This window comes from Equus quagga, chromosome 17 (assembly GCF_021613505.1).
Source record: "Equus quagga isolate Etosha38 chromosome 17, UCLA_HA_Equagga_1.0, whole genome shotgun sequence".
Classification (NCBI taxonomy): domain Eukaryota; kingdom Metazoa; phylum Chordata; class Mammalia; order Perissodactyla; family Equidae; genus Equus; species Equus quagga.
The window spans coordinates 5,166,677-5,189,747 of NC_060283.1; the positions used below are offsets into that span (position 1 = coordinate 5,166,677).

Here is a 23,071-nt window from a genome sequence, read left to right on the forward strand (position 1 = left end):
AGCTCTGAGCCCTTCCCTGCAGCTCCAGCCCTTCCCCGCACCCCCAAGCCCCCGAGGAGGAGCCGCAGCCTCTCCTCCTCCCATCGGGCCAGCTTCCGCAGAGGGAAGGTCCTTCTGGTCCTCCCCATCTCCCCTGGGATATTCCCAGATGCCTTTTCTGCTCCTGGAATCTCTGCTTCCCAAGCCTGGCTCCTGGGATCGAGGGTTCTTGCGTGCTCTGGGTCCAATCAGGAAGCACCATCCTCGAGAGCCATCCCCACACCTACCAGGGAGCCAGTGAGCTCCGTCCCAGTGTGGGAGAAGCTGGGGTCAGGACAGAGGCCCAGACGAGGATTTTCCCTCCTTCCTCCTGACACACACCCTCAGACCCCCCAGGCAGGGACCTGTCAGGTGCAAAGCCTACGTCAGTGGGAAGCACCTCTCCAAGGCAGGGCCCCAGACCCAGTCCTGGCTGCCCCCAAGCCAGATGCCAGGGTTCTGGCACCCTCCTGAGGCAAAACCAGGGAGTGCAGTGGCCAGGACAGCTCACCCAGGGAGAAACTGGGCTCCAAGATCTGACCCGAGGATGCTGCCAAGAGCAGTAGGATACCCTCCTCCTTCAACAGATATTTATCACGTACCTACTAAGTGCCAGGCACTGCCCTGAGAATTCAGCAGGGAACTCTGGCGTGGTTTGGCTGGGTAGTTGTTGCATGGGGTCTTTGTTTTAAATACAGGCTCCCTTGTCATTTAGGTACAGCAAGGCCAACAGATCAGGAGGAAACCACCATTGAAAAGACAGTTTGTGACTCACAGATCCCAAGAGAATGGGGCAGGCCAAAGACACGGGGGCCGCATGGGGAAGCACCAGGGTCGATCTGGAGGCAGAGGGAGAAGTGTGGGCAGGAGCCTTTACTGTGGCTCCCACAGAAAGGAGTGGGCAAAGCAGGGGAAGCAGGCTTAAGATTGGCTAGTTTGGATAATTTCGGTGGGCTCTGGGGCATAGGGGCTATCCCTAGTCATCGAGTACCTGGCCTTGGGGTGGTTAGGGCAGGGGACAGCGGTCCTGAGTGTGAGAGCCCAATAATGTAGGGGGTATGGACTCTGAATTGGTTGGTTTATATTTGGAAGGCACACTGGCAGGAAGGTTGTTTACCATCTCTAGGACTTAACTAGTCCCTCCAGAGTCAGCAAGGCCCCAGATGTCAGCGCTTCAGAATACAGAACATAAAAGACACGGTTAATGCAGTCTCTCGTGAGGCTGCAATCAAGGGGGTACCTGGGGCTCAGACATCCGAAGGCTTGACTGGGGCCGGAAGATTCCCTCCTGAGATGGCTCGCTCACACAGACAGTGATTCAGGGCTGGCTTTGGCAGGAAACCTCCGTCCCCCATCACCTGAATCTCTCCACAGGGCTGCTTGAGGGTCCTCCTGACGTGGTGGCTGGCTTCTCCCAGCGTGTGTGATCCAAGAGAGGGGGCAAGCAGCAAGCCACAGTGCCTTTCGGGACCCAGTCTTGGAAGTCGTGCATCATGGCTTCCACCACACCTGTGATTGGAAGCAAGCCACTGTGTCCAGCTGCACTCAAAGGGTGGGAATTAGGCTCCAAATTTTCAGGGGAAAATTGTCAAAGGATTTATAGACATATTTTAAAGCTATCACTCCCTTTCAGCAGAAGTCACAGAAACTTATCTCCAAAAGGAGGCATTTCTGGGGTCATATGACCAAAGAGTGGAGCTGGCCTCTCAGGGACTAGAACCAGGGACCTAAAATCTCTCTGTCTCTCACCCACACGCACGCACATGCTTTTCTTTGTGCATGGGCTCCACTCTCTCAACTATAACCAACCCCAGTCTGCCTGGATTTAAATCCTCACAGCCTCTTGAACAGAAAAGACGGCTCTGGTGTCGGAGGGGCCCTGGTGCCTCTCCAGCTGCTGTCTGTGATGAGTCAGAGGATGGACCCAGCTCTGTCATTCACGTGCCCACCCCCTGGACCAAGAGCTGGGGCTGAGGCCACGGCTCGCTGATTGGCTGGGCTCGGGTCACATGTGTCTGGAGCAGGGTCCCAGCAGGGGACGATGGGGGCTGCAGGGGGGTGCAGGAAGAGATGCACACAGACCTTGCCAGGCTAGAGCTGGGCGGCCAGTCCAGCCGTGTGTGAAACTCTGCCCTGGCTGGATTTGTGACCCAAAGTCACAGTTGCCCTATTTTTGGAATAACAGGAAAAAGCAAGTGCTTCGAACTCTCAAAATGGTAACTTCTGAGAGTTTCCCCAGGGGTGGCCCTAACAGCAGGTCTATTTGAAGACTGACACATACTGAGCCTGAATCTTTGAGAAGCCACCACCTTTTCATTGTTGACACACTTCTGAGCCAGAATCCAGTCGCAGATTCAGCCGAGCAGTGAGCCAAACGTCTTTGTTTTATTTTCTCCCCTGGGAGAGAACGAGGCTCACGAAAACAAGCCGAAGGGGCAGCAAACAACATTCAGACACGCAGGGCTCAGGGCTCTCTTCCTGACCTCATGGCAGAAAATCCCATCTGGAAATGCAGGCTCCCCTCCCACCCCATCCAAAGTTTCCCAGCAGGAATGTTTGGAGCTCAAATGTGCTTTCATTGCCAAAAACGTCTCCCAGACAAACACTGGGCGGCTCTTGGGGGTAAACATCTCCATGGTTCGGCGAGAGGAGACTGCCGGGTGCACATGTTCATCCCGATTCCATCCTCGCACGTCGCTGAGCTGGTTTCCAGCCTCTCCAGGCTGTGGAGGCAAACGGCAAAGCAGGCCAGGGGCTGGGCATGACCTCTGCTCTAGCTTCTAAAATTCCTGTGGTTTCAACTTGATTTCAATCAGGATATTTAACATTTAACTAACGTTAACGTTTTAAATAACCACTCCTTTCGTCCAGAATTTGTCCGGAACGCAACTGAGAGCATTTTCTGGGGCCATCTGGGGAAGAAGGCAGGCTTGGTAGTCAGCCTGCCTGGGTGCAAATTCCAGCTGTGACCTCAGTTTTCTCATCTGTAAAATGAGTCTTAAGACCTGCCAAGTGTCTGACCCACAGGAGGTAAACAGTGTGGCACTTTGTGACTGCCGGGGATGTCAGAAGAGGAAACAGGCCCAGAGAGGGTCGGCCACTTGTCCAAGCTTGCACATCTGGGTAAAGGCAGCCAGGGGTCCCAACCTCCAGTTGCTCCCTGGACCAGGGCAGGAAAGAGGGTCACGGGGGTGGAGCCCAAGCCAGAGCCATCGAGGACTTTGACAGAGCTGGGAGAGGGTGGTAGAGGCAGGAGGCGAGGCTGGGAGGGATGGGGCCAAAGTCCCTGCAGCTTCCCGGCTGCTGGATGGTGTGGCTGGGGAGCGAGGCCCGCAGGCTGAGACCTGACCCAAATCCTTGGGTTCTATGCCTGCACTCCTCACCCCCACACTCCCCGGGCTGGTACCCCAGGGGAGACCCTTGAGTCTCAGAGCTGCCACCAAAGGGCAAACACTTGGGTGAACTGATTGGCCCCCTTCTGACCCAAGAGCCTCCCTGGAGGATGGAGCATTTAATCTGTATCTGGCACGTCCCACCTCCCCAGCTGGGGAGCAGACCCAGTCACCAGTCTTTAAATGTCCCGACCTTCCAGCTGGAACCAGCCCCACTTCCACTCCCGTCCTGATAGGTTGGAAGCCCAACCTTTCTCTTGGGGTTCCTGTGCCCCACAGAATTAGGAGGTCACCAGAATTACCAGCCTCCTGCCGTCACTGTACCAGAATATAAAAAATAGTGGCTCAAGCCACGACCTATGGCAGAGTGGTTACAAGCACAGGCTCCAGAGCCAGAGAGCCTGGGCTCAAATCCTCGCTCGGTCTCTTAATCAGCTGTGTGTCCTTGAGAAGGTTGCTTCACCTCTCTGTGTCTCAGTTTCCTCCTCTGTAAAATGGGGATATTAATAGCATCTACCAGGTGGGTTCCTTTGTGAGGGTTAAGCGAGTTAAGGTATGTAAAGTACTGGGGGCATTGCTTGGAGGAAGCCCAGGGGTCACCTGTCTCCTCTCCACCTGGAGAACTCTCAGCCTCTCCCTGACCTAGCCATCCTGTCACCCCACGCATTGCTGCGCCAGCTCACACCAGTCCCCCGCCACCCACGCCGGGGCCAGCCACTCCCCGGGGCGCCCCTCTCAGCTGCTGGGAGCCTCCTCCATCCACCTTCTTGGGGTCCCGGAGCAGCGCACTCAAGATGCCCAGTCACCCCGAAGAATGTGGAAGCAGTTGGTTGCAGGAAACTTTCAAAAGAGCAACTTCCTCCTGCCACCCTGGGACCTGCGGGATGCCCGAGTGTCCCCCAGGTCTGTTCTGTGGCCTCCCACGGCCACTGTCCTGTCTGCCTGCGTGGTGGGCCTCTGTGGCCTGAGGTTCCGCACTCCCCGTGGGGAGGTGCAGGCCGGGCTGCCTGCCCTGCTGGCATCAGGTGGGGGAGGGCTGGGAGCTGAACACGCTCTGCTGAAGGCTTGGGGACAAGGACCAGGGCACTCACAGGCCATGTGGCTGCAGACCTCAGCCCTCCCCCACAGTCTCCCTGGGGCAGCGTGGTGAAAGCCACCAGGACAGGGGACCCCGAGGCAGCAGACTCTGCCTCCAGGGCGGTGGGTGCTTCAGGGTGCCACCACTTTCCTCTTGGGGACCAACGGGCCCTTCCCAGGGCATCCCACCCAAAGAGGTCAGCTCTCCTCCTCTGGAAATCAAAACTGCCCATCAGCCCCCAAACCCAGTGCCCCTCGTCACAGGGCCTCTGCTCGAGGTCCTGCAGGCAGAGGCTCCTTTGAGCAGCCAGGCTGGAGGCCTGGGAGCTTTGGACCCACGACATCATCTTGGCCCACCTACCCACTTGCTCAGTGAGGCTGGGAAGCCCATTTCCCTCTCCAGGCCTCAGTTTACCCATCTGTAAGGCGAGGGTGTTGAGTTAGGTGACGCTCAAGGGCTCCTGAGGACTCAGTCTAAGGTTCCTAAAAGTCCTCTTTCATGTCTTCTTTCCCGCTCAAAAGCCTGCAGTGGCTCCCCAGCGCCCTGGGAATCAACTCCAAGTCCTGAGTCCAGCAGGAAAGGCCTCCACAGCAGACGCCAGTACCCCTGGCCACTCCACCCGCCGAGGAGCCTCTGCCAGCCTCTGGCTCCTGCCCATGCCTGGGTCATTTTTGCCCCTGAGATTGGTCTCCTGCTTTCTTCTCTGGCCCCCAACCCCCTCCCTCCTTCCCTTTCTAAGGACCACCCATAAGTCTGGGAGTCACTCAGAGCTGGGTTTGAATTCTAGCTCTCTCATTTATGAGCTGTGTGGCTTTGGACCAGTTGCCTCACCTCTCTGAATTTCAGCTTCCTCCCTTGAGAGGGACAGATGAGATAACTCCCATGGAGTAGGGGCAACAGGCCTGTGAACAGTGCACCACTGACGCCCGGAGGTAGTAGTATGTGGGCCATAAAGAGTCAGCTCTTGAGGGCTGGCCCCGTGGCCGAGTGGTTAAGTTCGCGCGCTCCGCTGCAGGCGGCCCAGCGTTTCGTTGGTTCGAATCCTGGGCGCGGACATGGCACTGCTCATCAAACCACGCTGAGGCAGCATCCCAATGCCACAACTAGAAGGACCCACAACGAAGAATATACAACTATGTACCGGGGGGCTTTGGGGAGAAAAAGGAAAAAAATAAAATCTTTAAAAAAAAAAAAAAGAGTCAGCTCTTGGTGTTGGCACCCCCATTGCCTGATGGGTAAAGGTGAGTCAGCCTTCCCACCTGGGGGCAGGGGAGAGTAGAGCTGAGGGAGAGGCCAAAGTGCCAGGTCACCTGGGCCACTGCCAGAGGGACAGGGAAAGGAGCACCGAAGGGGTGTGGCCACCGGCAGGTGGGTGGGTGGGTGAGTAGGAGAGAGCTGGGCAGAGGGGGTCACAGGGACAAAGGCTGGAGGGGCAGAGCCAGGCTGTCTGGGAAGCTGAGAGAAGCACAGTGGGGCTCTAAGGGTGAACTGGGCAGGGAGGGTGGGGAATGTTCTGGAGACGGGGAATTTATATCGAGGAGGGCCTGGCAGGCTGCGGACTTTACCTAGAGGGCATCGAGTATCCACTGAGAAGTTTGCACGGAGAGTGCCAGGCATTCTGGAATTGTCTGACTCCTTGATGCCCAGCGAGCCTGCAGGAGGTGCCAGGCAGGCTGGGGGGCCAGGCAGGAGGTGGCTGCAGCCCCTCAGGAGGGAGCAAGGGCTGGGACTGGGAGCTGTCACGAGGGGTTCACAGAGGCTCCCTGGAGCTGAGGGAGACCCTTGACCTCCCTTGGGTCCCCAAGCAGTGGACACTGCCCAGAGCTCCAGGCCTGCCTGGGGCCCCCCACCCCTGGGCCCTGCTGGCTGCCTGCTGCACCCGCTAAGGGTGTCTGGGTGTCTGTGACCATGGGTAACACATGAGAACGGGCAACATGGATGTGCGTGTGAAACACTCAAGTGTGTGTCACTCCCAAGTGTGCATGTGTGCACAACGTCTGAGTGTGCAGAGACCATCCCGAAACCACCCTGCTGCGTGCCTGATGGGATTCATCAGACAGACAGACAGACGGCAGGGACCGTCAGTCAGTGACACTCACGGCCGCCTTGTCTCAGACGGAGAGGGCTCCCCCAGGTGCTACAACTGTGAGCGCTGGTGGGGTCAAAGGCCGTCCTCCTGGAGGCCTGAAGTTCCACCTTCCTCCCTGAGCCGGGAGCTCCTCTTTGTCTCCTGGTAGCTTGGGGGGCCTAACACTGTTCCAGGGCCCAGATGCCCACCCAGCCTTCATCCTCCCCGAGGAGACCTGGGCAGGGGCGGAGGGTCCCCTGTGCCCACCCAGCGGCTTGGTGACCACAGCACGGCTTCTTCTCCCTGTGTTTATTGGTTCCCAAGGGCGACCCTCTCCTGGGGAGGCCGAGCCGGCTCATATCTTGCGGCTTCCAAAGACAGGGCGGTTCACGTGCTCGGGGGAGGCCAGGAACGCCTTGAGCTTGGGCCGGGCGCTGAGGCGTGCCACGTAGGCCGAGAGCAGGGGCAAAGAGTCCAGGCAGCCAGGGGCCAGAACCTGGTGACTCAGCAGCAAGTCCAGCAGGTTGTAGTCAGCGAAGGAGATCTGCAGGACAGGGGGCACGAGGGGCTTGAGCGGGGAGAGGAGAGCGTGGGGTCGCGGGGAGCCAATGAGCAGTCATGGCCTGCCTCTGGGCCTCAGTGTGCCCATCTGAGAAATGGACCCACAATGGGCTGGACCTAGTACTCACCTGGTCACCCACGATGAAGGCCTGGCCTCCCTGGTTCTGGGCCAGCAGGGTCTCAAAAGGCTTCAGGTGCCCAGGCAGCTCCTGAACATACCGGGCCTTGCCCTCCTCCTGCAAACAGGAGTGATCTCAGCTGGCGGCATACAGCATGCCTGGCCAGATGACCCCCCCGGCTGCACCCCCAGCCCTGAGCGCCAGCCGCGGCCCCCCCACTCACATAGTCATGGCGGATGAGGTGGCTACAGCGCTTACGGAGGTCCTCCACACCGTCGTTCACCATGTCCACCAGCGCCGCCTCCCGCTGATCTCTGCCGTAGAGGCCTGGGTCAGTGGCCAAGCAGCGGGTCAGGTTCTGGCTGGGCTGGTACCCCACGCTGCTCTCTCTTCCAAAAGCCCTCAGTCTCAGGCCTGGGCAACCAGGTCCCTCATTTTGGAGGCCCCGCTCTGCATAACTCTGCTGCCCCATCTCCAAGAGTCCAAGGGGACATACCCAGCTGAAGCCCATGCCTGACTCCTAGGCCACACCCCTGGTCCCTGGTACGTGGAAATTCCCTGGCCAAATGACCCAAGACCCAAGCCCCGTCTGCCAGCTCTGTCCCCCGCAAGAGGGGACCAAGTCTCTGGTGCCTGCCTCCCTAGGCCCGAGGGGTGGCTGTTTGTAGGGCCTGGACAGAACTTGGCTGTGTGGGCTGGCGGGGCCACAGGCAGTGCAGGACAGCCCAGGGGTGGGAAGAGGAGGTAGCAGGCTGCGGCCGGAGGCCTCTGTCCTTGCCCTGGATCCTGCAGAAGTTAGCGGGGGCCTGAGCCTGCGGGCTCCCACTGCTCCTCTGCCCCCTTCCCCAGTTGCCACGTCTTCCTGGGACCTGGGGCTTTTCTGGACGCCCCAAGCTGGGCAAAGAAGAGGCAGCCACCTCCCTAAGCCATGTTCCTGCCACCCTTGAAACAAGGCCACAGGCCTGCTCCCTGTGACCATGGGTTTTCCAGATTCAGGCCAGAGAAGGAAGAAATGGGCAGGAGGTCTACTTGGAATGCCCTGGCCAGACCCGCAGTGGCCTCTAGCCTGCACCAGCACACACGTGGGTGCCAGCGGCCTCCTCCGAGCTGTTGTCTGGGAAATGGGCACAGCAAACCCATCTGGGACTACGTGGCTGGAGCTAGCCCGAGCTGCATGACCTCTGCCCAGGTGGACTGGCAGCCTCAGCCCCATAAGCCAGAACCCCCCTATCCCTTCCCTTAGGGCCATCTGTCCTGCCCTCCAGCCAGGCAGGACCCTAGCGGCTGCAGGTACAACAGCTCTGGCCCCGGGACATCCTGCCGGAACCCGTCAGGTACTCTTCTGGACTGGGAGGCCTGCGACCTCAGGACTCACCGAGGGAGCGGCCCAGGTGTCGCAGGATGGCATTGGACTGGTACAGAGTGAGGTCTCCGTCCTGGAACTTGGGGAGCTGCCCGTACAGCTGGGAGGTGGCACGGCTCAGTGAGGGACGCTGAGCTCAGCTGTCCCCCATCCTAATTCTGCCCCCAGAGGCCCAGCACCTGCCCCCTGCCTGGGCACAGCCACTCACACAGGAGGCCTTGAGTGGGCCCTGCAGCCAGGTCTCTTTGGTCACCACCTCCTCTTTCCAGCTCTGGCCCTGGTCAGCCAGCAGCATGCGCATGGCCTCGCAGCGCCCTGCGGCGCAGAGACGGGGGTGTGGGGATGGGCAGAGACCCCAGCCTCACAGCACCCTGGGGAAGGGTCAGGAGGATGGGGAAGGTAGACAGGGATAGGACCGAAACCCCAGGAGGCATTCTGGGGAGGGGATGGACCTCAGGGCAAGAGTGGAGACCACGGCCTCAACACTGGCTTGGAAGAGAGGACGGGGCGGAGACACACAGAGCGCCAGGAAGAGAACAGAGACACATGGATAGGGTGCAGCGCCGGTGGCTCACGAGGAGGCAGCCACCGGGAAAGCGGATCCCGGCCCCGCCCCCGAGATCCCGGACTCCGCCCCCGAGGCTCCGGACTCCGCCCTCGAGGTCCCGGCCCCGCCCCCGCATCCCGGCTCCCGCCTTGGCCCCGCCCTGCGGTCAGCCTGAGCGTCCGGCCTGGACCCGGTCTGTGCCCTTCGCCCTCCTGAAGGAGCAGGGTCCGCACCTCGGACGGGGAAGTAGACGATGGTGTAGGGCGGCACTAGGAGAGACGGATGGAACGATGAAGGAGGACCCCCCCCCCGCGGGGCTGCAGGGCCCAGGGGCAGGCAGCCTCGGGGTCAGACCCCCAGCAGAGGAGGTAGCTCGGCCTGCCCCACCCCCGACCTGGTCCAGACCCTACTCACTGGCGGCGGCGAAGTGCAAGTGCAGCAGGAAGTGGGCAGGAGCCCAGAGGCCTTATATTTACGAATCTGCTCCCCGCCCTCCACCTTCCCCGCCCCGCCCCAGGAATATGCCAAGTCACGGAGCTGAGCACGTTTGGGTAAGGCTGGGTGTGGTGGGCAGGGCCGGCGCGCCCACCTGCTCCTCTGCCCACAGGGCAGTGGCTTGACGAGAGGCAGCCACACTTAGCATCACCTAGCCACACCCAAACAGCCTCAGTCATCATGGCCCACAGAGGGCCAGGACTGAGAGCCTTGCTCACTGCTGGGTCCCCTCCACGAGCACCAGTAGGTGCTCGATAAATGCTTGTTGCATGAATGAATGCAATTTCAGTAGACATATCCATTTACACTTCTCTCTCTATGATGATGATAATAGCAAACCCTTAGGGGCTGAGGACTGTGTTGAGAGCTTTGCATATATCACAACCCTAAGACTCAGTACTGTTCTGATCCTCATTTTCCAGAGGAGGAAACTGAAGCACAGAGAGGTTAAGTGACTTTCCCAAGGTCACACAGCTGGTAAACAGGATTTAAACCCAGGTCTGGCTGGCTTCAGGGGCCTCACTTTGAACTCTCATTCTTTTTTCTGCAAGATCTTGTAGTGTCCAAACTGTTTTTGACTGAGTCTGAGTGCTCTATACTGTTCAAATACAGGCTGGGCCTGGGGATACGGGTGGATGGAAAGATGGGCAGGACCTCCTGGACCTGGGAGGGCTGCGTCCTTCCAGGCAGAGCCCAGTGCCCCCCTCCCTGCTGGCCCATCTAGCACCCTCAGCCCACTTCTCCTTCTGGCTGCCACCTCTCCTGGGGGGCTCTCGGTGGGTGTGGCGGTCTTCCCAGGGAGCTGGGGTCTGACTGAGGCAGACACCTGAGCACGGGCCTGTCGGAACCACAAGGAGAGAGGACGGCATCTTTCTCAGGAGCAGAACGGCCCATCGAAAGCGTGGGAAAAACCCAGACAGTGCCTGGTCAGGAGCATCTCTTAGCCCCACTTGAGCCACAGCTGCGTCGGGCTGGGAGGCAGTGGGGGAGGTGGCACCAGAACCGGGTTCTCATCCCTCACTCACAGCTGGAGGAACATCTGCTCAGCACTTAGCAGCTTACAAAGAGCTTTCCTATAAACAGTCTCATTTCATCTCCACAACACCCTGGGAGGGAAGGGGTCTCGTTCCCATTACACAGATGAGGACACCGAGGCTCAGACAGGTGCCTTCACCTGCCTGCTCTGGCCAGGGGCACACAAGCCCTTCCTTTGGCACAAGCATCACAGACCTGGGAGAGCGGAGACACACTGCCTTCCAGTGGGTCTGCCTCCTTCATCACACCCTCACACCCTCACACCCTCCAGCCATCATGCTCAGGTCCCCTGGGTGGGCTGTCACCCAGGATGGCTTGGCGCTGTGCTGTGGTGTTCTGGGTGGCTGCTTTTACCCACAGTCCTCTGCTTCACAGGCGCAGCCTGTGGTCGAGCTCTGTGGCCACCCTGGGGCTCCTCCTCTGGGGCCCAGCAGCACAGCTTTCCTGGGCCAGGAGGCCAGCACCTCCCTGTGCCCATCCCCCATCTCCAGTCCTTTACATCAGCACCTGTCTTCAGCAGGTTTTGAAACATATATTTATTTTTTATGTAGCTTTATGGCTACATACAATCCACCCTTATAAAGTGTACATTCTGTGGTTTTTAGAATATTCAGAGTTGTGCAAGCATCACCGCTATCTAATTGCAGAACATTTTCGTCATCCCCAAAAGAAACCTGTGCCCGTTAGCAATCGCTCCTCGTTCCCGTTTCCCCCATATCCTGACAACCGCTAATCTGTTTTGTCGCTATGACTTTGCTTATTCTGGATGTTTCAGATAAATGGAATCATACGCTGTGTGGCCTTTTGTGTCTGGCTGCTTTGACTTATGAAAAGTTCACCTATGCTGTAGCCTGTTTCGGTACGTCATTCCTCTTTATGGACAAATGGCACTCCATTGTATGGACACACACATTTTGTTTACCTGCTCATGCCTGGATGGACATTTGGGTTGTTTCGCATTGGGGCTACTATGAGTAATGCTGCTGTATACATTTGTGTACAAATTTTTGTGTGAACTTATGGTTTCAATTCCCTTGGGTATATACCTAAGAGTGGAACTGCTGGGTCATATGGTAACTCGTTTTGAGGAACTGCCAAACTCTTTTCCAAAGTGGCTGCGCCATTTTATAAACCTAAATAAAGCAGCAAATAAAGGTTGCAGCTTCTCCACATCCTCACCAACAGTCCTTATTGTCTGTCTTTTACTTTAGCGATCTATCCTAGTGAGTGTGAAATGGCGTCTCAACATGGTTCTGTGTATGGTGCTTACCAGGTGCCAAGCCTGGGTTTGGCTTGTGGGGAACAGGGTGGAGAAGGAGCCATCATCTTGCCGTCAGAGGAATCACAGCTCAGATTAGGGCGAGATAGATAGACACAAGTCTTCATTCACAGGTTGATTAGTATGTATCAGGAAATGAGTGGGCTAGACATCACGGGAGACACTGAAATAGGTAAGACATGGTCTCCACCCTAATGGACAATTTTAATGAAGAATATAAGGCCTTCGCCAGAAGTCCATCCACCCAGCCATCTATCCATCTATACACCCATTTACCCAATCATCCATCCATCCAACAACCAAACTTTCGACCAATAGTCCATCAAAACATCCACCTATCCAGTTATCCAACCCATCCAGCCAACTACCTATTCACCCACCCAATCATCTTCCATTTGTCTATCCATCTATCTTTTCATCCATCCATCCATTCATTCAACCATCCACTCAACCATCTATCTATGCAATCATCCATCCATCCATCTATCAACAATTTAACCACTAGCCCATCAAATCATCTACCCATTCTTCCATCAGTCAGCCATCAACCTGTCCATCCACCATCCATTCATCCATGCATCCAACTTCCCATCTACTCACCCAACTATTCATCCGCCTATCTGTCCATCCAATTACCTGTCCATCCATCCATCCTTTCACCCATCCTTCCAACCACAAACCATTCAAACACCAATCCGTCAAATCATCCACCCCTCCATCCAACCACCCACCTGTCCACCCAACCATCCATCCATCCATTCATCTGTCAACTGCTGATCCACCTGGACATCCTGGACACTGGAGCTGCGACTCAAGGTTGGCTAAGTCAGGCTGGGCAAGTCAAGGCCACCAAGATGAATGTTCTAGGATGCTATTCACTGAACACAAGCCAGGGAGGATTTCCAAGCAAGGCTTTCTGAACCTAGACACAAACCCTTTGCTCCTCGATTGAAAACTCTTCCCCCGACTATACCCTGACCAGTTATGGCCTCAACGACTTTGGCTTATACTTCGGGACACACATTTCTCACCACTTCCCACCTTCTTAGTTGGTTCTTTGGACACGGAATCACTCATCACATGGTCAGCATGAATGGTCGCAACGAGCCCTTCCCAACCTTGACCACCTGGCCAGCGTCCACTCACCTCTCAACTCTGGCTTTTCCTCAGATCTTCACAGCCTCTCAGGGCTGTGTGGAGGCTGTTCCCTCTGCCACGTGGCCACCCTCTCCCTTCACTCGGTCCCTCCCTTCATCCCTCTGGTCTTGGCTCACATGTCACTTCCTCAGCCCCTTAGTCACAACGAGGTCCCCATTCTCCTCCCTCTGGACAGCCTGTTGGGGTCTTCCCTGCACTGTTATTTGGAGTTTGCTGAACGTGCACCTCCCACTTCTTGGAAGATTCCAGAAAGCAGGGACTGGCTCCCAGTGCTCAGGAAGACACATAGCAGGTGCTCCACATATATTTGCTGAAGATTCAGCCCCTCTGAAATTTTCTCCAAACTTTTGCAACTCATCCCCTCTCCAGGGGCTATTGACCCCTCCCTCCCTCCTAAGGGCTTCCACCCAACATACCCGCTGGGATTCCAGTGCCTGGGACACTCCAAGTCCATGGCTGATGCCTTCCATGGACCCCAGTGCTCGCCCAGGGCCAAGCACGGGCTGGACATTGGTGGGCAATGCATAGAATGTTGTCCTATCCCCTCACCTCCTCCATGAAGCCTCCTTGATGCTTGAGTCAGTGTCCCCAAGCACTTGGAGACTGTCTTGTAGCCCTTTTCTGGATCAGTTGTGTGAGCCCCAGCAGCTAGACCAGGACTGGGTCCCAGTTGGCCTCAAATGTTTGCAAAGGGAATACATGAATGGATGGCCACCTGTGGCTGAGAGAGAGGCCAGAGCCACCATCTCAGGTGGCAGGTGTCTGGCAGGATCTGGTTCCCTTGGATAAAGGCTGGGGGGTGGGGTGCCGGTGAATAAATTATGAGGGGCCTGGAGCAGGGCCGGGGCAGGACAACTGACCTCATTCTGGGAGGTAAGGAGCAGACGGCTGGGCGGTAAGTGGCCCAAGGGCATAACAAGGGGGCGCGAGAGGCCAGTAGGGGCTGCTGGCCCACCTCCCCACTTTCCCCTGAGAAGCTGGAGGTTGGAGGTCAGCAGAAGCTGGGTGGGAGATGCTGGCAGGAGGGGATATGAGGAAGCACAGAGACCATGAGAGAGAGAAGCCAGGTGACTAGGGGTCTGCAAGGACGGGCTGGTGGAGCTCCAGGGCGCAGTCTGTGGCCAGCGTGAAGGCTGGAGGGTGGCGAGGTGGGGGCAAGGCTAGAGTTTCAGGGAGGGGCTGTGTCAGGGGCATGGAGAGTCAGGAAAGATATGGGACTTGGGGGGCTTGGACCCTACCAGTCCATGGAGGGAGGAACAGGGAGAAGAGCAGCGGGGACCCTGTGGGACCACACCCACAGTGGCCCACTAAGCCACCCTCCCACAGGAATGGGAAGACCCAAGTGACCGGAGTGGGGCGGTGTCCCTCAGCCGGCAGGCGGTGCCAAGCCCTGGTCTCCATGGCCCTTCCCCAGGGCCCGGCAGATGGCAGCCTCCCCACGGGCGACCCCAGCCCCGCTGACGGCACTTCAGGGCCCAGCCAGGCCCTTGCCAGCCCAGCAGCCACCAGGCGGCGGGCACTCCTCCGGGAGCTCGAGGCCCGGGTGCAGGCGGCCTATGGGCAGGTAAATGGGACAGGAGCGTGGGGCCACCCTCAACTGAGGGGATGGTGAGGGAACAGCAGGGACCCCACACCCCACTGGGGCCCAACAGGACAGACCCAGGGCCGAGCCCAGGGAGGCGACCCCGGACATGCATGTTGATGCAGGGGTCAGTCAGTCGGTCAGCTGCCCAGGAGGGAGGTTGGTGTCCTTCCCTTCTTCAGTCCTCAGTGAGCCCTGCTGCCAGCCCATGGCACCCTGAGTCAGACCCCTTCAGCTCCTCACCTGAGCGCAAGAGTGGGGGGCTGGTCCAGGCAGGACTGCCGAGGGCAGGCGGGCTGGGCAGTGCTCCGAGGGGAGGGCCAGGGGCCTCCTGGGCTGGGCCGAGGTTGCCTCCTCTCCCAAGACAGGCAGTGGGGGAGGGTCTGCCAAGTTCATACCACCCGGTATCGTCTGCCATTAGGAGGGGAGAGATGCCCCAGCCGCCCTTGCACCCCTGGCACCCGGTTCCCTGCTCCAAGGTCCAGGCCCTGCTTCTGAAGACAGCAGAGCTCTCCTGATTGGGAGAGATTAGGGGCAGGGGTTGGGGGAGAAGGGTGCTGGAGGTGGGGGGGGTGTCTGGAAGACCCTCAGGGTGAGCATGGGAAGGCTGTGCCTTCCAGGGGGCCTTGGGCCCTGAGTGGCCCCCCTCACCAGCAGAGATGCCCAGAGATAATCCTGGATTAGGACCCGAGCCCCCGTGCCCAGGGCTCCCCGCCTGCCCACCCGCCCCCGATCTTGCCCACAAAACCCTAGGAAAATCCCCTGCATTGCTCCCAGACTCTCACTGGGAGTGGCTGGGGGCCGGCGGGAGCCCGCAGCATGCACTGAGGCCCAGCCCTCGGCGCCCCCCGGACTCTAGGCCTAGCATGGTTCAGGGGCCCATGGGAAACTGTGCCAAGCGGCCCCGACATCGGGGATCCAAGGTAGGAGGGCTAAGGGGGGAGAAGTCAAGGCCAGGAGGCTGGGCTGGACCCTGGAAGGGTCAGGTGCGGTGGGCAGAGCCCTGGGTAAGGGCTGGGATGGGGTGAGAGGGAGGGCACAGCCGTGGGATGGAGGGGCTGGCTCCCACCGTCCTAGACTGAGGTTTTCCCTGGAAGCCCCCAGACTCTGGCCCATCCTGACCTTGGCTCCTGTGGACCACTGGGCCTCCCCTGCCAAGCCCCTCGGGCCCCTCGCTGCCCATCCAGCTGCCCTGTCCCTACTGCCGTCCCTGCTCCCTGCTGGCCAGTCTTGACCTGGGAGGCACAGGGCTTGAGCTCAAGGTCCCACTCTGCCACTGGCTTTCTGAGTGACTTTGGCTGAGTCCCTTGTCCTTTCTGGGCCTCGGTTTGCCCAGCCAAACAGGAAGAGGGTAGACTCTTCCAGCCTAGTGTTGATGGGTGAGGGCCCCTGCTGTCCTGTGCTGGGTTCCAATAACAGGAGAGGCTGATGAGTGAGGGGGTGAGTGGCCACTGCCCCAGCTCATGGCCGGCTCTGCCGCAGGACCGCTGGCAGTGGCCCAGCTGCCCCTCAGGGGGCTCCTGCCACAGCCCCGGCCCCAGGCCCAGCCCTGAGGATCAGGGGGGCCCCAGGCCGGGCCTCCAGGGCTATGCGGTGCTCAACAGGCTGGTGGGCCCCGCCTGCATCTTCCTGCGGCCCAGCATCGCCATCACCCAGCTCGTATGTACGGCCGCCCGCCTGCCCGCCCGCCTGCCCGCCCGCCTGCTGCCCCCTCGCTCTGCCTCTCCCTGAGTAATGGGGAGAGGATTGATGGGGACATCAGAGCAAAGGCCCACTGACCCGGGGGTCCCAAGAGGAATAGAGAAACAGAAACCAGATCAGAGTTGGGAAAGACCCCGGGGACATGCCAGGGAAGAGAGAAGAGAGGGCAGAGAGAGACCCAGAGAAACCTCAGAGACAACCACCAAGGAGATGGGCAGGGAGGTGGCAGGGCCCCCAGGAGAGGGCCAGAGAGAGAACAAGAGAGACATATAGTGACATTGAGGTCCCAAGGGTCAAGCCTGAGGTTCTGCCCAACGGGAAGGGATGGGAGGGAGGTTGGGGGAGGAGGCCCTGGGAGAAGTCTGGGCAGGGGCAGGGAAGGGGGGACCCAAGACACCCACGCCAGTCAGCAGGAGTGCATGGGAGGAGCCAGGGCTGAGCAGTGTCGGACAGACACAGGCCTTGTGCATGCATGTTGTGGGGGGCTGAGTGGGGAGCCCCAAAGAACAAGAAGGAAGAGGGCAGGTGCCTGGGTGGTTCAGGGAATTCTTAACCCCTCTGTGCCCCCTCAGGACCGGGAGCTGCGGCCAGAGGAGATCGAAGGTAAAGGGTTTGGGAAAGAACTAGGGTTTCTGGGAGGGTGGGCATAGGGTGGGGCACACAGGGTTGGGGGGCCTCGGACGGGGGCCTCAGCAGTCTCCAGGAGGAACTAGGAGCGTCAAGAAGGCCGCAGGGGACTCTCTGGAGGAGATGGGAACAAGACTGAGCAGGGAGGGGTGACAGAACCTCCAGCTGTCGGTTCCCTGGTCTCCTTTGCCAGGTGGTCACGAGTCACTTTTATATTTGTTCATTCAACAAACACCCCCTGGTGCCCACTGTGTGCCCGGCCCTGTGCTGAGCACTGGGAGCCTCGGTAAACTGGACAGACATGGCCCATGGCCTCTGGAGACAGGCGTCAATAAGTCAACCACAAACACAAAGGGCGCTAAGTGCTCTCGAGGGCAGGAAGGGACAGAATTTAGAGGGAAGACTTCCGGGAGTAGGTGACATAAGGACCAAAGGGGAGGGGAGAGTGTTCCAGAATGTGAGCTCCATGAGGTCAGGGATGTTTCTCCCTCTTCTTTCCTTCCTTCCTTCCTTCCCTCCCTCCCTCCCTCCCTCCCTCCTTCTCCCTTCCTTCCTTCCTTCTTCTATCTCTCTCTCTCTCTCTTCACCGCCATATCCTCAGTACCTAGAGTAAAGCTCAGCACATAGTAGATGATCCTCAAATATTTGCTGAAAGAATGAATTATAGGAATAGCATGCACAAAGGCCCTGAGGCAGCAAAGAGAAACTGATGTTTAGAAGGAGATAACAATTGGGCCAAGGGGAGGAGGTTGCGCTGGTCCAGGCCGGGGTCCAGGGGCACATGAGAGAAGGACTGACCTTGCCCTGCCCGCCAGAGCTGCAGGCTGCCTTCCAGGAGTTTGACCGAGACCGGGACGGCTACATCGGCTACCGGGAGCTGGGTGCCTGCATGCGGACACTGGGCTACATGCCCACCGAGATGGAGCTCATCGAGATTTCACAGAAGATGAGTATGTGCCTCAGACCCGCCCCCCCCCCAACCTGCGGTTCTCCAGAGGCCATGGCCATGGCCAGGCAGCTGGGCAGCCTGGGAAACTGAGGTGCCACACAGGTTGGCCCCAGAACCCGGTACCTTGGTCATTCTCAAGGTGAGGTCTCTGCCTCCAGAGAATCTCACCACCTCCTGTGAGGTGGGTGGGACAAGGACCATCATCCCCATTTTTTAGATGAGGACACTGAGTTTCTGAACGGTTCCGTGACTTGCCTAAGGTCACACAGCCAGGTCATTGGAGCTAGGACTTGGACCCAATGGAACTCTTCAGGACAATTAGGGAAAGCCATCGTGAAACACAGATGGTCCAGACGCGGGGGGGGGGGGGTGGGATCCGAGGAGGTGCAGGTTGGGGGGGGGGAGGGGGGGGGGGGGGGGGGGGGGGGAGAGGAGGGAGGGGGGGGGGGGGTGGGGGAAGAAGAGAGAGGGCCAGGGCTGGGCAGGGGCCTCTGCTGACCTGGGGTCTCTGATGGGTGGGGTCTCTGATGGGCGTGGCCCCCAGGTGGCGGGAAGGTGGACTTTGAAGACTTCGTGGAGCTGATGGGCCCCAAGCTGCTGGCAGAGACGGCGGACATGATCGGCGTGCACGAGCTGCGGGATGCCTTCCGGGAGGTGCGGCCGGGGCTGGAGGGCGGCCGGGGCGGAGTGAGTGAGTGAGTGATCGTGAGTGATCGGGTTGGTGACCCAGTGCCCCGCCCAACCCCACCGCAGTTCGACACCAACGGGGACGGCTGCATCAGCTTAGGTGAGCTCCGGGCGGCCCTCAAGGCTCTGCTGGGGGAGCGCCTCAGCCAGCGGGAGGTGGACGAGATCCTCCAAGACACTGACCTCAACGGGGACGGCCTGATCGACTTTGAAGGTACCGCCACGCTCGGCGCCACACGCCCGGGAAGGTTTTTAACAGATAAAGAAATGGCAAAAGGAGCATTATCGCGGTGTGCCAGGCCCTGTGCTGAGCACATCTACGTTGTCTCCCACTTAATTATCACGAGAACCCAGGGGAAAGGAACTGTTATTATCCCCATAAGCAGGAGAAGACAGTCAGTTTTTAGGACAGTGTCGATGCTTAGCAAAAGAAGTGGACGGAACTAAGACATGAATCCAGGTATCCTGACCAGAACCCAGCTCTTCCTCTACACTGCATTCCCACAGAGGGAAAACAAGGAATAAATAATAGGAAGCCTAGGAAAATCAGTATGTAGAAATTCCCTGAAGTAGGCTTCAAAGTTGTTCCTGAGCTTCCTAGCAACCAAAGCAAAGAGGAAAATAGGTTCGGTTACAAGATTTTTTTTGTCCCTGAGACAAAGCCCCTCTTCCTAGCCCAGAGGCCTATTATTCCCTACCAGATCCAGGGGACTCCTTCGCAGGCCCTGCCCTTGGTTGCACTCCTTCCCACTTCAAGGCCAGTATATTGGCCTCACTCCTATTGGGATCTGGAGAGCAGACCTGAAACCTTGGCTTTGTCCTGGCAGAGTTTGTGCGAATGATGTCTCGCTGAGCCTGCACAGAAGCTGGAGGCAGCAGACAGGACTTGGGACCACAGCCACTGCCTGCCAGTGTGTCCCTGGAAGCCCACTGCCTCCAACTGGGACCCTCCACCACTCCTCCCCACCCCCTGCCTGTGTGCAATGCCTTTGCCTGCCCTCACCCCATGCCCACCCCTCCATCAAGCCCCCTTGCCCATGCCTGTTCTTCTGACAATAAAGTATCTTCGGGCCTGGGGAGATGGCCTCCACCTCTCACTTCTTTGTCCTGGAGGACCCCGTATTTGGCCTCCAAAAGTTAAGTCCTGGGTCACAAGCCCCCTCGACTGTGAACTCTGGGTGGACAGGGGCCCTCTCTGGATCCTGGGCCCCGCCCTGAGCAAGTGTGGGGGAACATCCCTGGATGAGTAAACCCAACTCGCTTCTGCCAGAGCTGGGTGGGCATCGGCCCCTCATCCTGTGAATAGCTCCTGACAGATCCAGGATGACATCGCAGGGTGTCGCAAGTGTGTGGGGGCTTTTCCCAAGCTGGATCTCATTTGCTCCTGGAGGGGTGCTGCTTAGAGCTCCCTTCCAGAAACAACTTGCCGGTCAGCTGGGAGGAATTCTTTAGCTGACGAGCTCTGGCCATTGGCCCCTTCGGGATACACCTCAGCTTTTGCGCTGTCACCTCGCTGTTTCTAGGAGCCCCCAGGCACTGACTGAGCACAGCAGGGACGAGGACGCACGTTTCTGCCTAATGCAAGGCTCCTCTCTTAGGCGGTCTCTCTCCAAGCCCCCTGGGGTAGCCGTGGCGTGGTCATCCGGCCGCAGATCAGAGCTCTCCCCGGAGGCCTCCTTCCCTGCTCTTTCTCTTTCTTGCATTCTCACCTTCAGTTCAGCGTCTGCTTCCTGGGGGACCCAAATGACACGTCTCCTCACTCCAACCCTGCCGTGATCTTCTTAGCCCCATTTTCCAGATCAAGGAAACCGAGAAGCTGAGTCTAACCGGCTTGCTAGGGGCCACATAGCCTCCCCGCCAGTCCATGCAGCACACGCTGCCAGATTATTCTTTCTAAAATGCCATTTGCATTTTGTCACACTCCAGTTTAGGAACTGGCCATGATCCTCCCTTGCCCCCAGGTTAATCCAGCCCCCCTGCCTGGCACCAGAAGGCTGCAGGAGGATGAGGGCCTGGCATAAAATCACACGCAATTAGGATGAAGAGGAGGTGGGATTTACAGCCGGATCCAGGGCCTCTAAAATCACAGTGCCCACAGGAGAAGGTGCCTCAGGACGCATCTCAGCCTCTGCAGCAAAGGCCTGGTCCGCAGAGCGCTGCCTGACCCGCCACCGCTGCCTCCTGCTGGGAGGGAGGAGGGGCCCTGACCTCCTGGTCAAGAAGGGGTGGGAGCTTTCAGCACCTGTGCCGGGTCCTCACATCACTGCTGCCAACAAGATGGCCTTGGGACAGAGCAGGTGGGTGGCTGCCAGGGCCCCGCCCAGCCCTGAGCCTGGACGCCGAGGTGCCAGGGCTGGCTGCAGCAGCCTCAGCATCACTCGCCCGGCAGATTCCAATTAATCCTTAATCCTCAATTAGGGGATCTCTCCAGCCAGTCAGGCAGGGATGAGGAGGCACTGCCCCAACCCTGCGGCTTCTCTGGGAGCCATGGCCCAAGCTCCCTCCCACTGCCCTCCATCGGCTGGCGCAGACGGCACTGCATCCCCTCTGCAGGGGCCGGCGGTAATGATGGGTGAGCGGTAGGGGAAGACCAAACCCCGCTCACAGTCAGCCTCCCACTACCCCCTGGCCCCAGCCTCTCGGGCTCTGTGGTTGGGGCGGGGCACGGGGGTGCGGTTGGCGGGATGGTCTTAATTGGCTGCAGTGTGTGTGCTGGCACCAAAATGCCCACGGCTCCCCCAAATCTCACACATGCCCTCCCACTCCCAAAAGGCTTCTAGTCCAGAAGGTCCCAACAGAAAACAGCTGGACCCAGGACCAGGGCCGGCAAGGAAGAGCAGGCAGGTGGACACTGTGCTGAACCAAGAGCCCCTTCCCCACCTAAACGGGGCACCTGTCGCAGCTCCATCGACCGTTGCCAGTTGGAGCAGCCCGGAGCTACAAGATCTGCTGGTTTTCCAAGAGAAACTGTAAATTCAGATGTTTACATTAAGTCCATTTAAAATAGTTTGAGTATAACATACACTCAGTAAGGTGCATAAATCTTAAGCGCACAGCTCAATGAATTTTTACAAGCACATGCGCCCAGGCAACCATCACCCAGATCAAGATATTACATCCACTCATCTTCGTTTAGAACAGTGCTAGGTTGACAGAATTATTCTGAAGATAGCAGATAGCACGGGGAGTTCCTGTATACCCCACCTCCACCTTCTCCTGTGTGTTAGTCAAGGCTTTCCAGAAAAGCAGAACCAATAGATGTGTGTGTCTGTGTGTGTACAAAGATATTTATTGTAAGGAATTGGCTCATCGATTATGTCAGCAAGCTACAGATCAGGGAGAGCTGGCAATGTAGGTTCAGTCCAAGCCCGAAGGCCTGAGAACCAGGAAAGTCAATGATGTAAGTTCCAGTCTGAGGGCAGGAGAAGACTGATGTCGCGGCTCGACAGTCAGCCCAGCCTTTTTGTTCCATTCAGATCTTCAACTGATTGGGTGAGGCCCACCCACACTGGGAATGGCAATCTGCTTTACTTTCTCCACCAGTTCAGTGGGTGTTAGTCTCATCCAGAAACCCCCTCACAGACACACCCGGAATAATGTTTGAACAAATATCTGGGCACCCCGTGACCCACTCAAGTCGAGATAAAATTAACCATCACACGAAGGAGAAATGGGAGTGGCTTGAATGAGAACAGTTGTTGCTGCTTTGCTCCTGGTGTCTAAAACACAGTGGGTGTTTGTGCTGGTTAACATCTGACATTGGAACCATATGTTTGTCACAGTTGATGAATGAACACTGATCCATGATTGCCGTGAACTAAGGTCCACATTCTATGCAGATTTCATCAGCTTTTCCCTGATTGTCCTCCTTCTGTTCCAGAACGCCGTCTAGGACACCACATCTCATTAGGCATCCAGTCTCCTTAGGCTCCTCTTGGTTGTTCTGGTTTCTCAGACTTTCCTTGTTTTTTAATGATCTTGATAGTTTTGAGGAGGACTGGTCAGGTAATTCACAGAATATCCCGAAATTGGGATTTGTCTGATGTTTTTCTCATGATCAGTCTGGGATTATGGGTTGGGGGAGGAAGACCATGGAGATGAAATGCCCTTCCTTCCCATGATATAAAGGGCGCATACATACTATCAGCATGACGTCACTATTGATGTCGACCTTGATCACCTGGCTTGAGGTCATGTTTGTCAGGTTTCTGAACTATAAAATTACTCTTTTTCTTTCTCCGGGCTTCGCGAAGCACAGCCCACACTCGAGGGGTGAGAGGTTATAATCCTCATTATGGGCAGAATCTCTACATCAATTCCTTGGAATCCTTCTGTACCGATTTGGCTCTTCTCCCCCATTTATTTATTTATTCAATCATCTATTTTTATCAGTATGGGCTCGTAGAACTTAT

At 57.8% G+C, this 23,071-nt stretch overlaps 2 protein-coding genes across 2 annotated transcripts; one reads left to right on the plus strand and one right to left on the minus strand.

The window, feature by feature from the left end:
- Positions 1–6,856: 6,856 nt before the first annotated feature.
- Positions 6,857–9,636, minus strand: LOC124228955 (glutathione S-transferase P-like). Its single transcript, XM_046644031.1, has 7 exons — positions 9,561–9,636; positions 9,380–9,415; positions 8,808–8,914; positions 8,612–8,699; positions 7,460–7,563; positions 7,246–7,353; positions 6,857–7,100 (listed from the first exon to the last, which is right to left on the minus strand). Coding segments are annotated over exons 1-7 (633 nt in total). The 5' UTR covers positions 9,562–9,636; the 3' UTR covers positions 6,857–6,911.
- A 5,925-nt stretch (positions 9,637–15,561) lies between these two features.
- On the plus strand, positions 15,562–19,568 carry CABP2 (calcium binding protein 2). The gene is made up of 7 exons (XM_046644993.1): positions 15,562–15,618; positions 16,178–16,354; positions 16,969–16,999; positions 17,839–17,973; positions 18,517–18,626; positions 18,726–18,873; positions 19,487–19,568. The coding sequence occupies exons 1-7, from the start codon at positions 15,562–15,564 to the stop codon at positions 19,510–19,512; spliced, it is 684 nt and encodes a 227-aa protein (XP_046500949.1). The 3' UTR covers positions 19,513–19,568.
- The last annotated feature ends 3,503 nt before the right edge of the window (positions 19,569–23,071 follow it).

Coding starts and splice junctions, on each gene's coding strand:
- CABP2 (XM_046644993.1), top strand. CDS start 15,562: ATGGTTCAGGGGCCCATGGGAAACTGTGCCAAGCGGCCCCGACATCGG. Junction 17,974..18,516: donor CGAGATTTCACAGAAGATGA/GTATGTGCCTCA, acceptor CGTGGCCCCCAG/GTGGCGGGAAGGTGGACTTT. Junction 18,874..19,486: donor CGGCCTGATCGACTTTGAAG/GTACCGCCACGC, acceptor TTGTCCTGGCAG/AGTTTGTGCGAATGATGTCT.
- LOC124228955 (XM_046644031.1), bottom strand. Junction 8,915..9,379: donor CGTCTACTTCCCCGTCCGAG/GTGCGGACCCTG, acceptor TCTGCGCCGCAG/GGCGCTGCGAGGCCATGCGC. Junction 7,101..7,245: donor CCTTCATCGTGGGTGACCAG/GTGAGTACTAGG, acceptor CCTGTCCTGCAG/ATCTCCTTCGCTGACTACAA.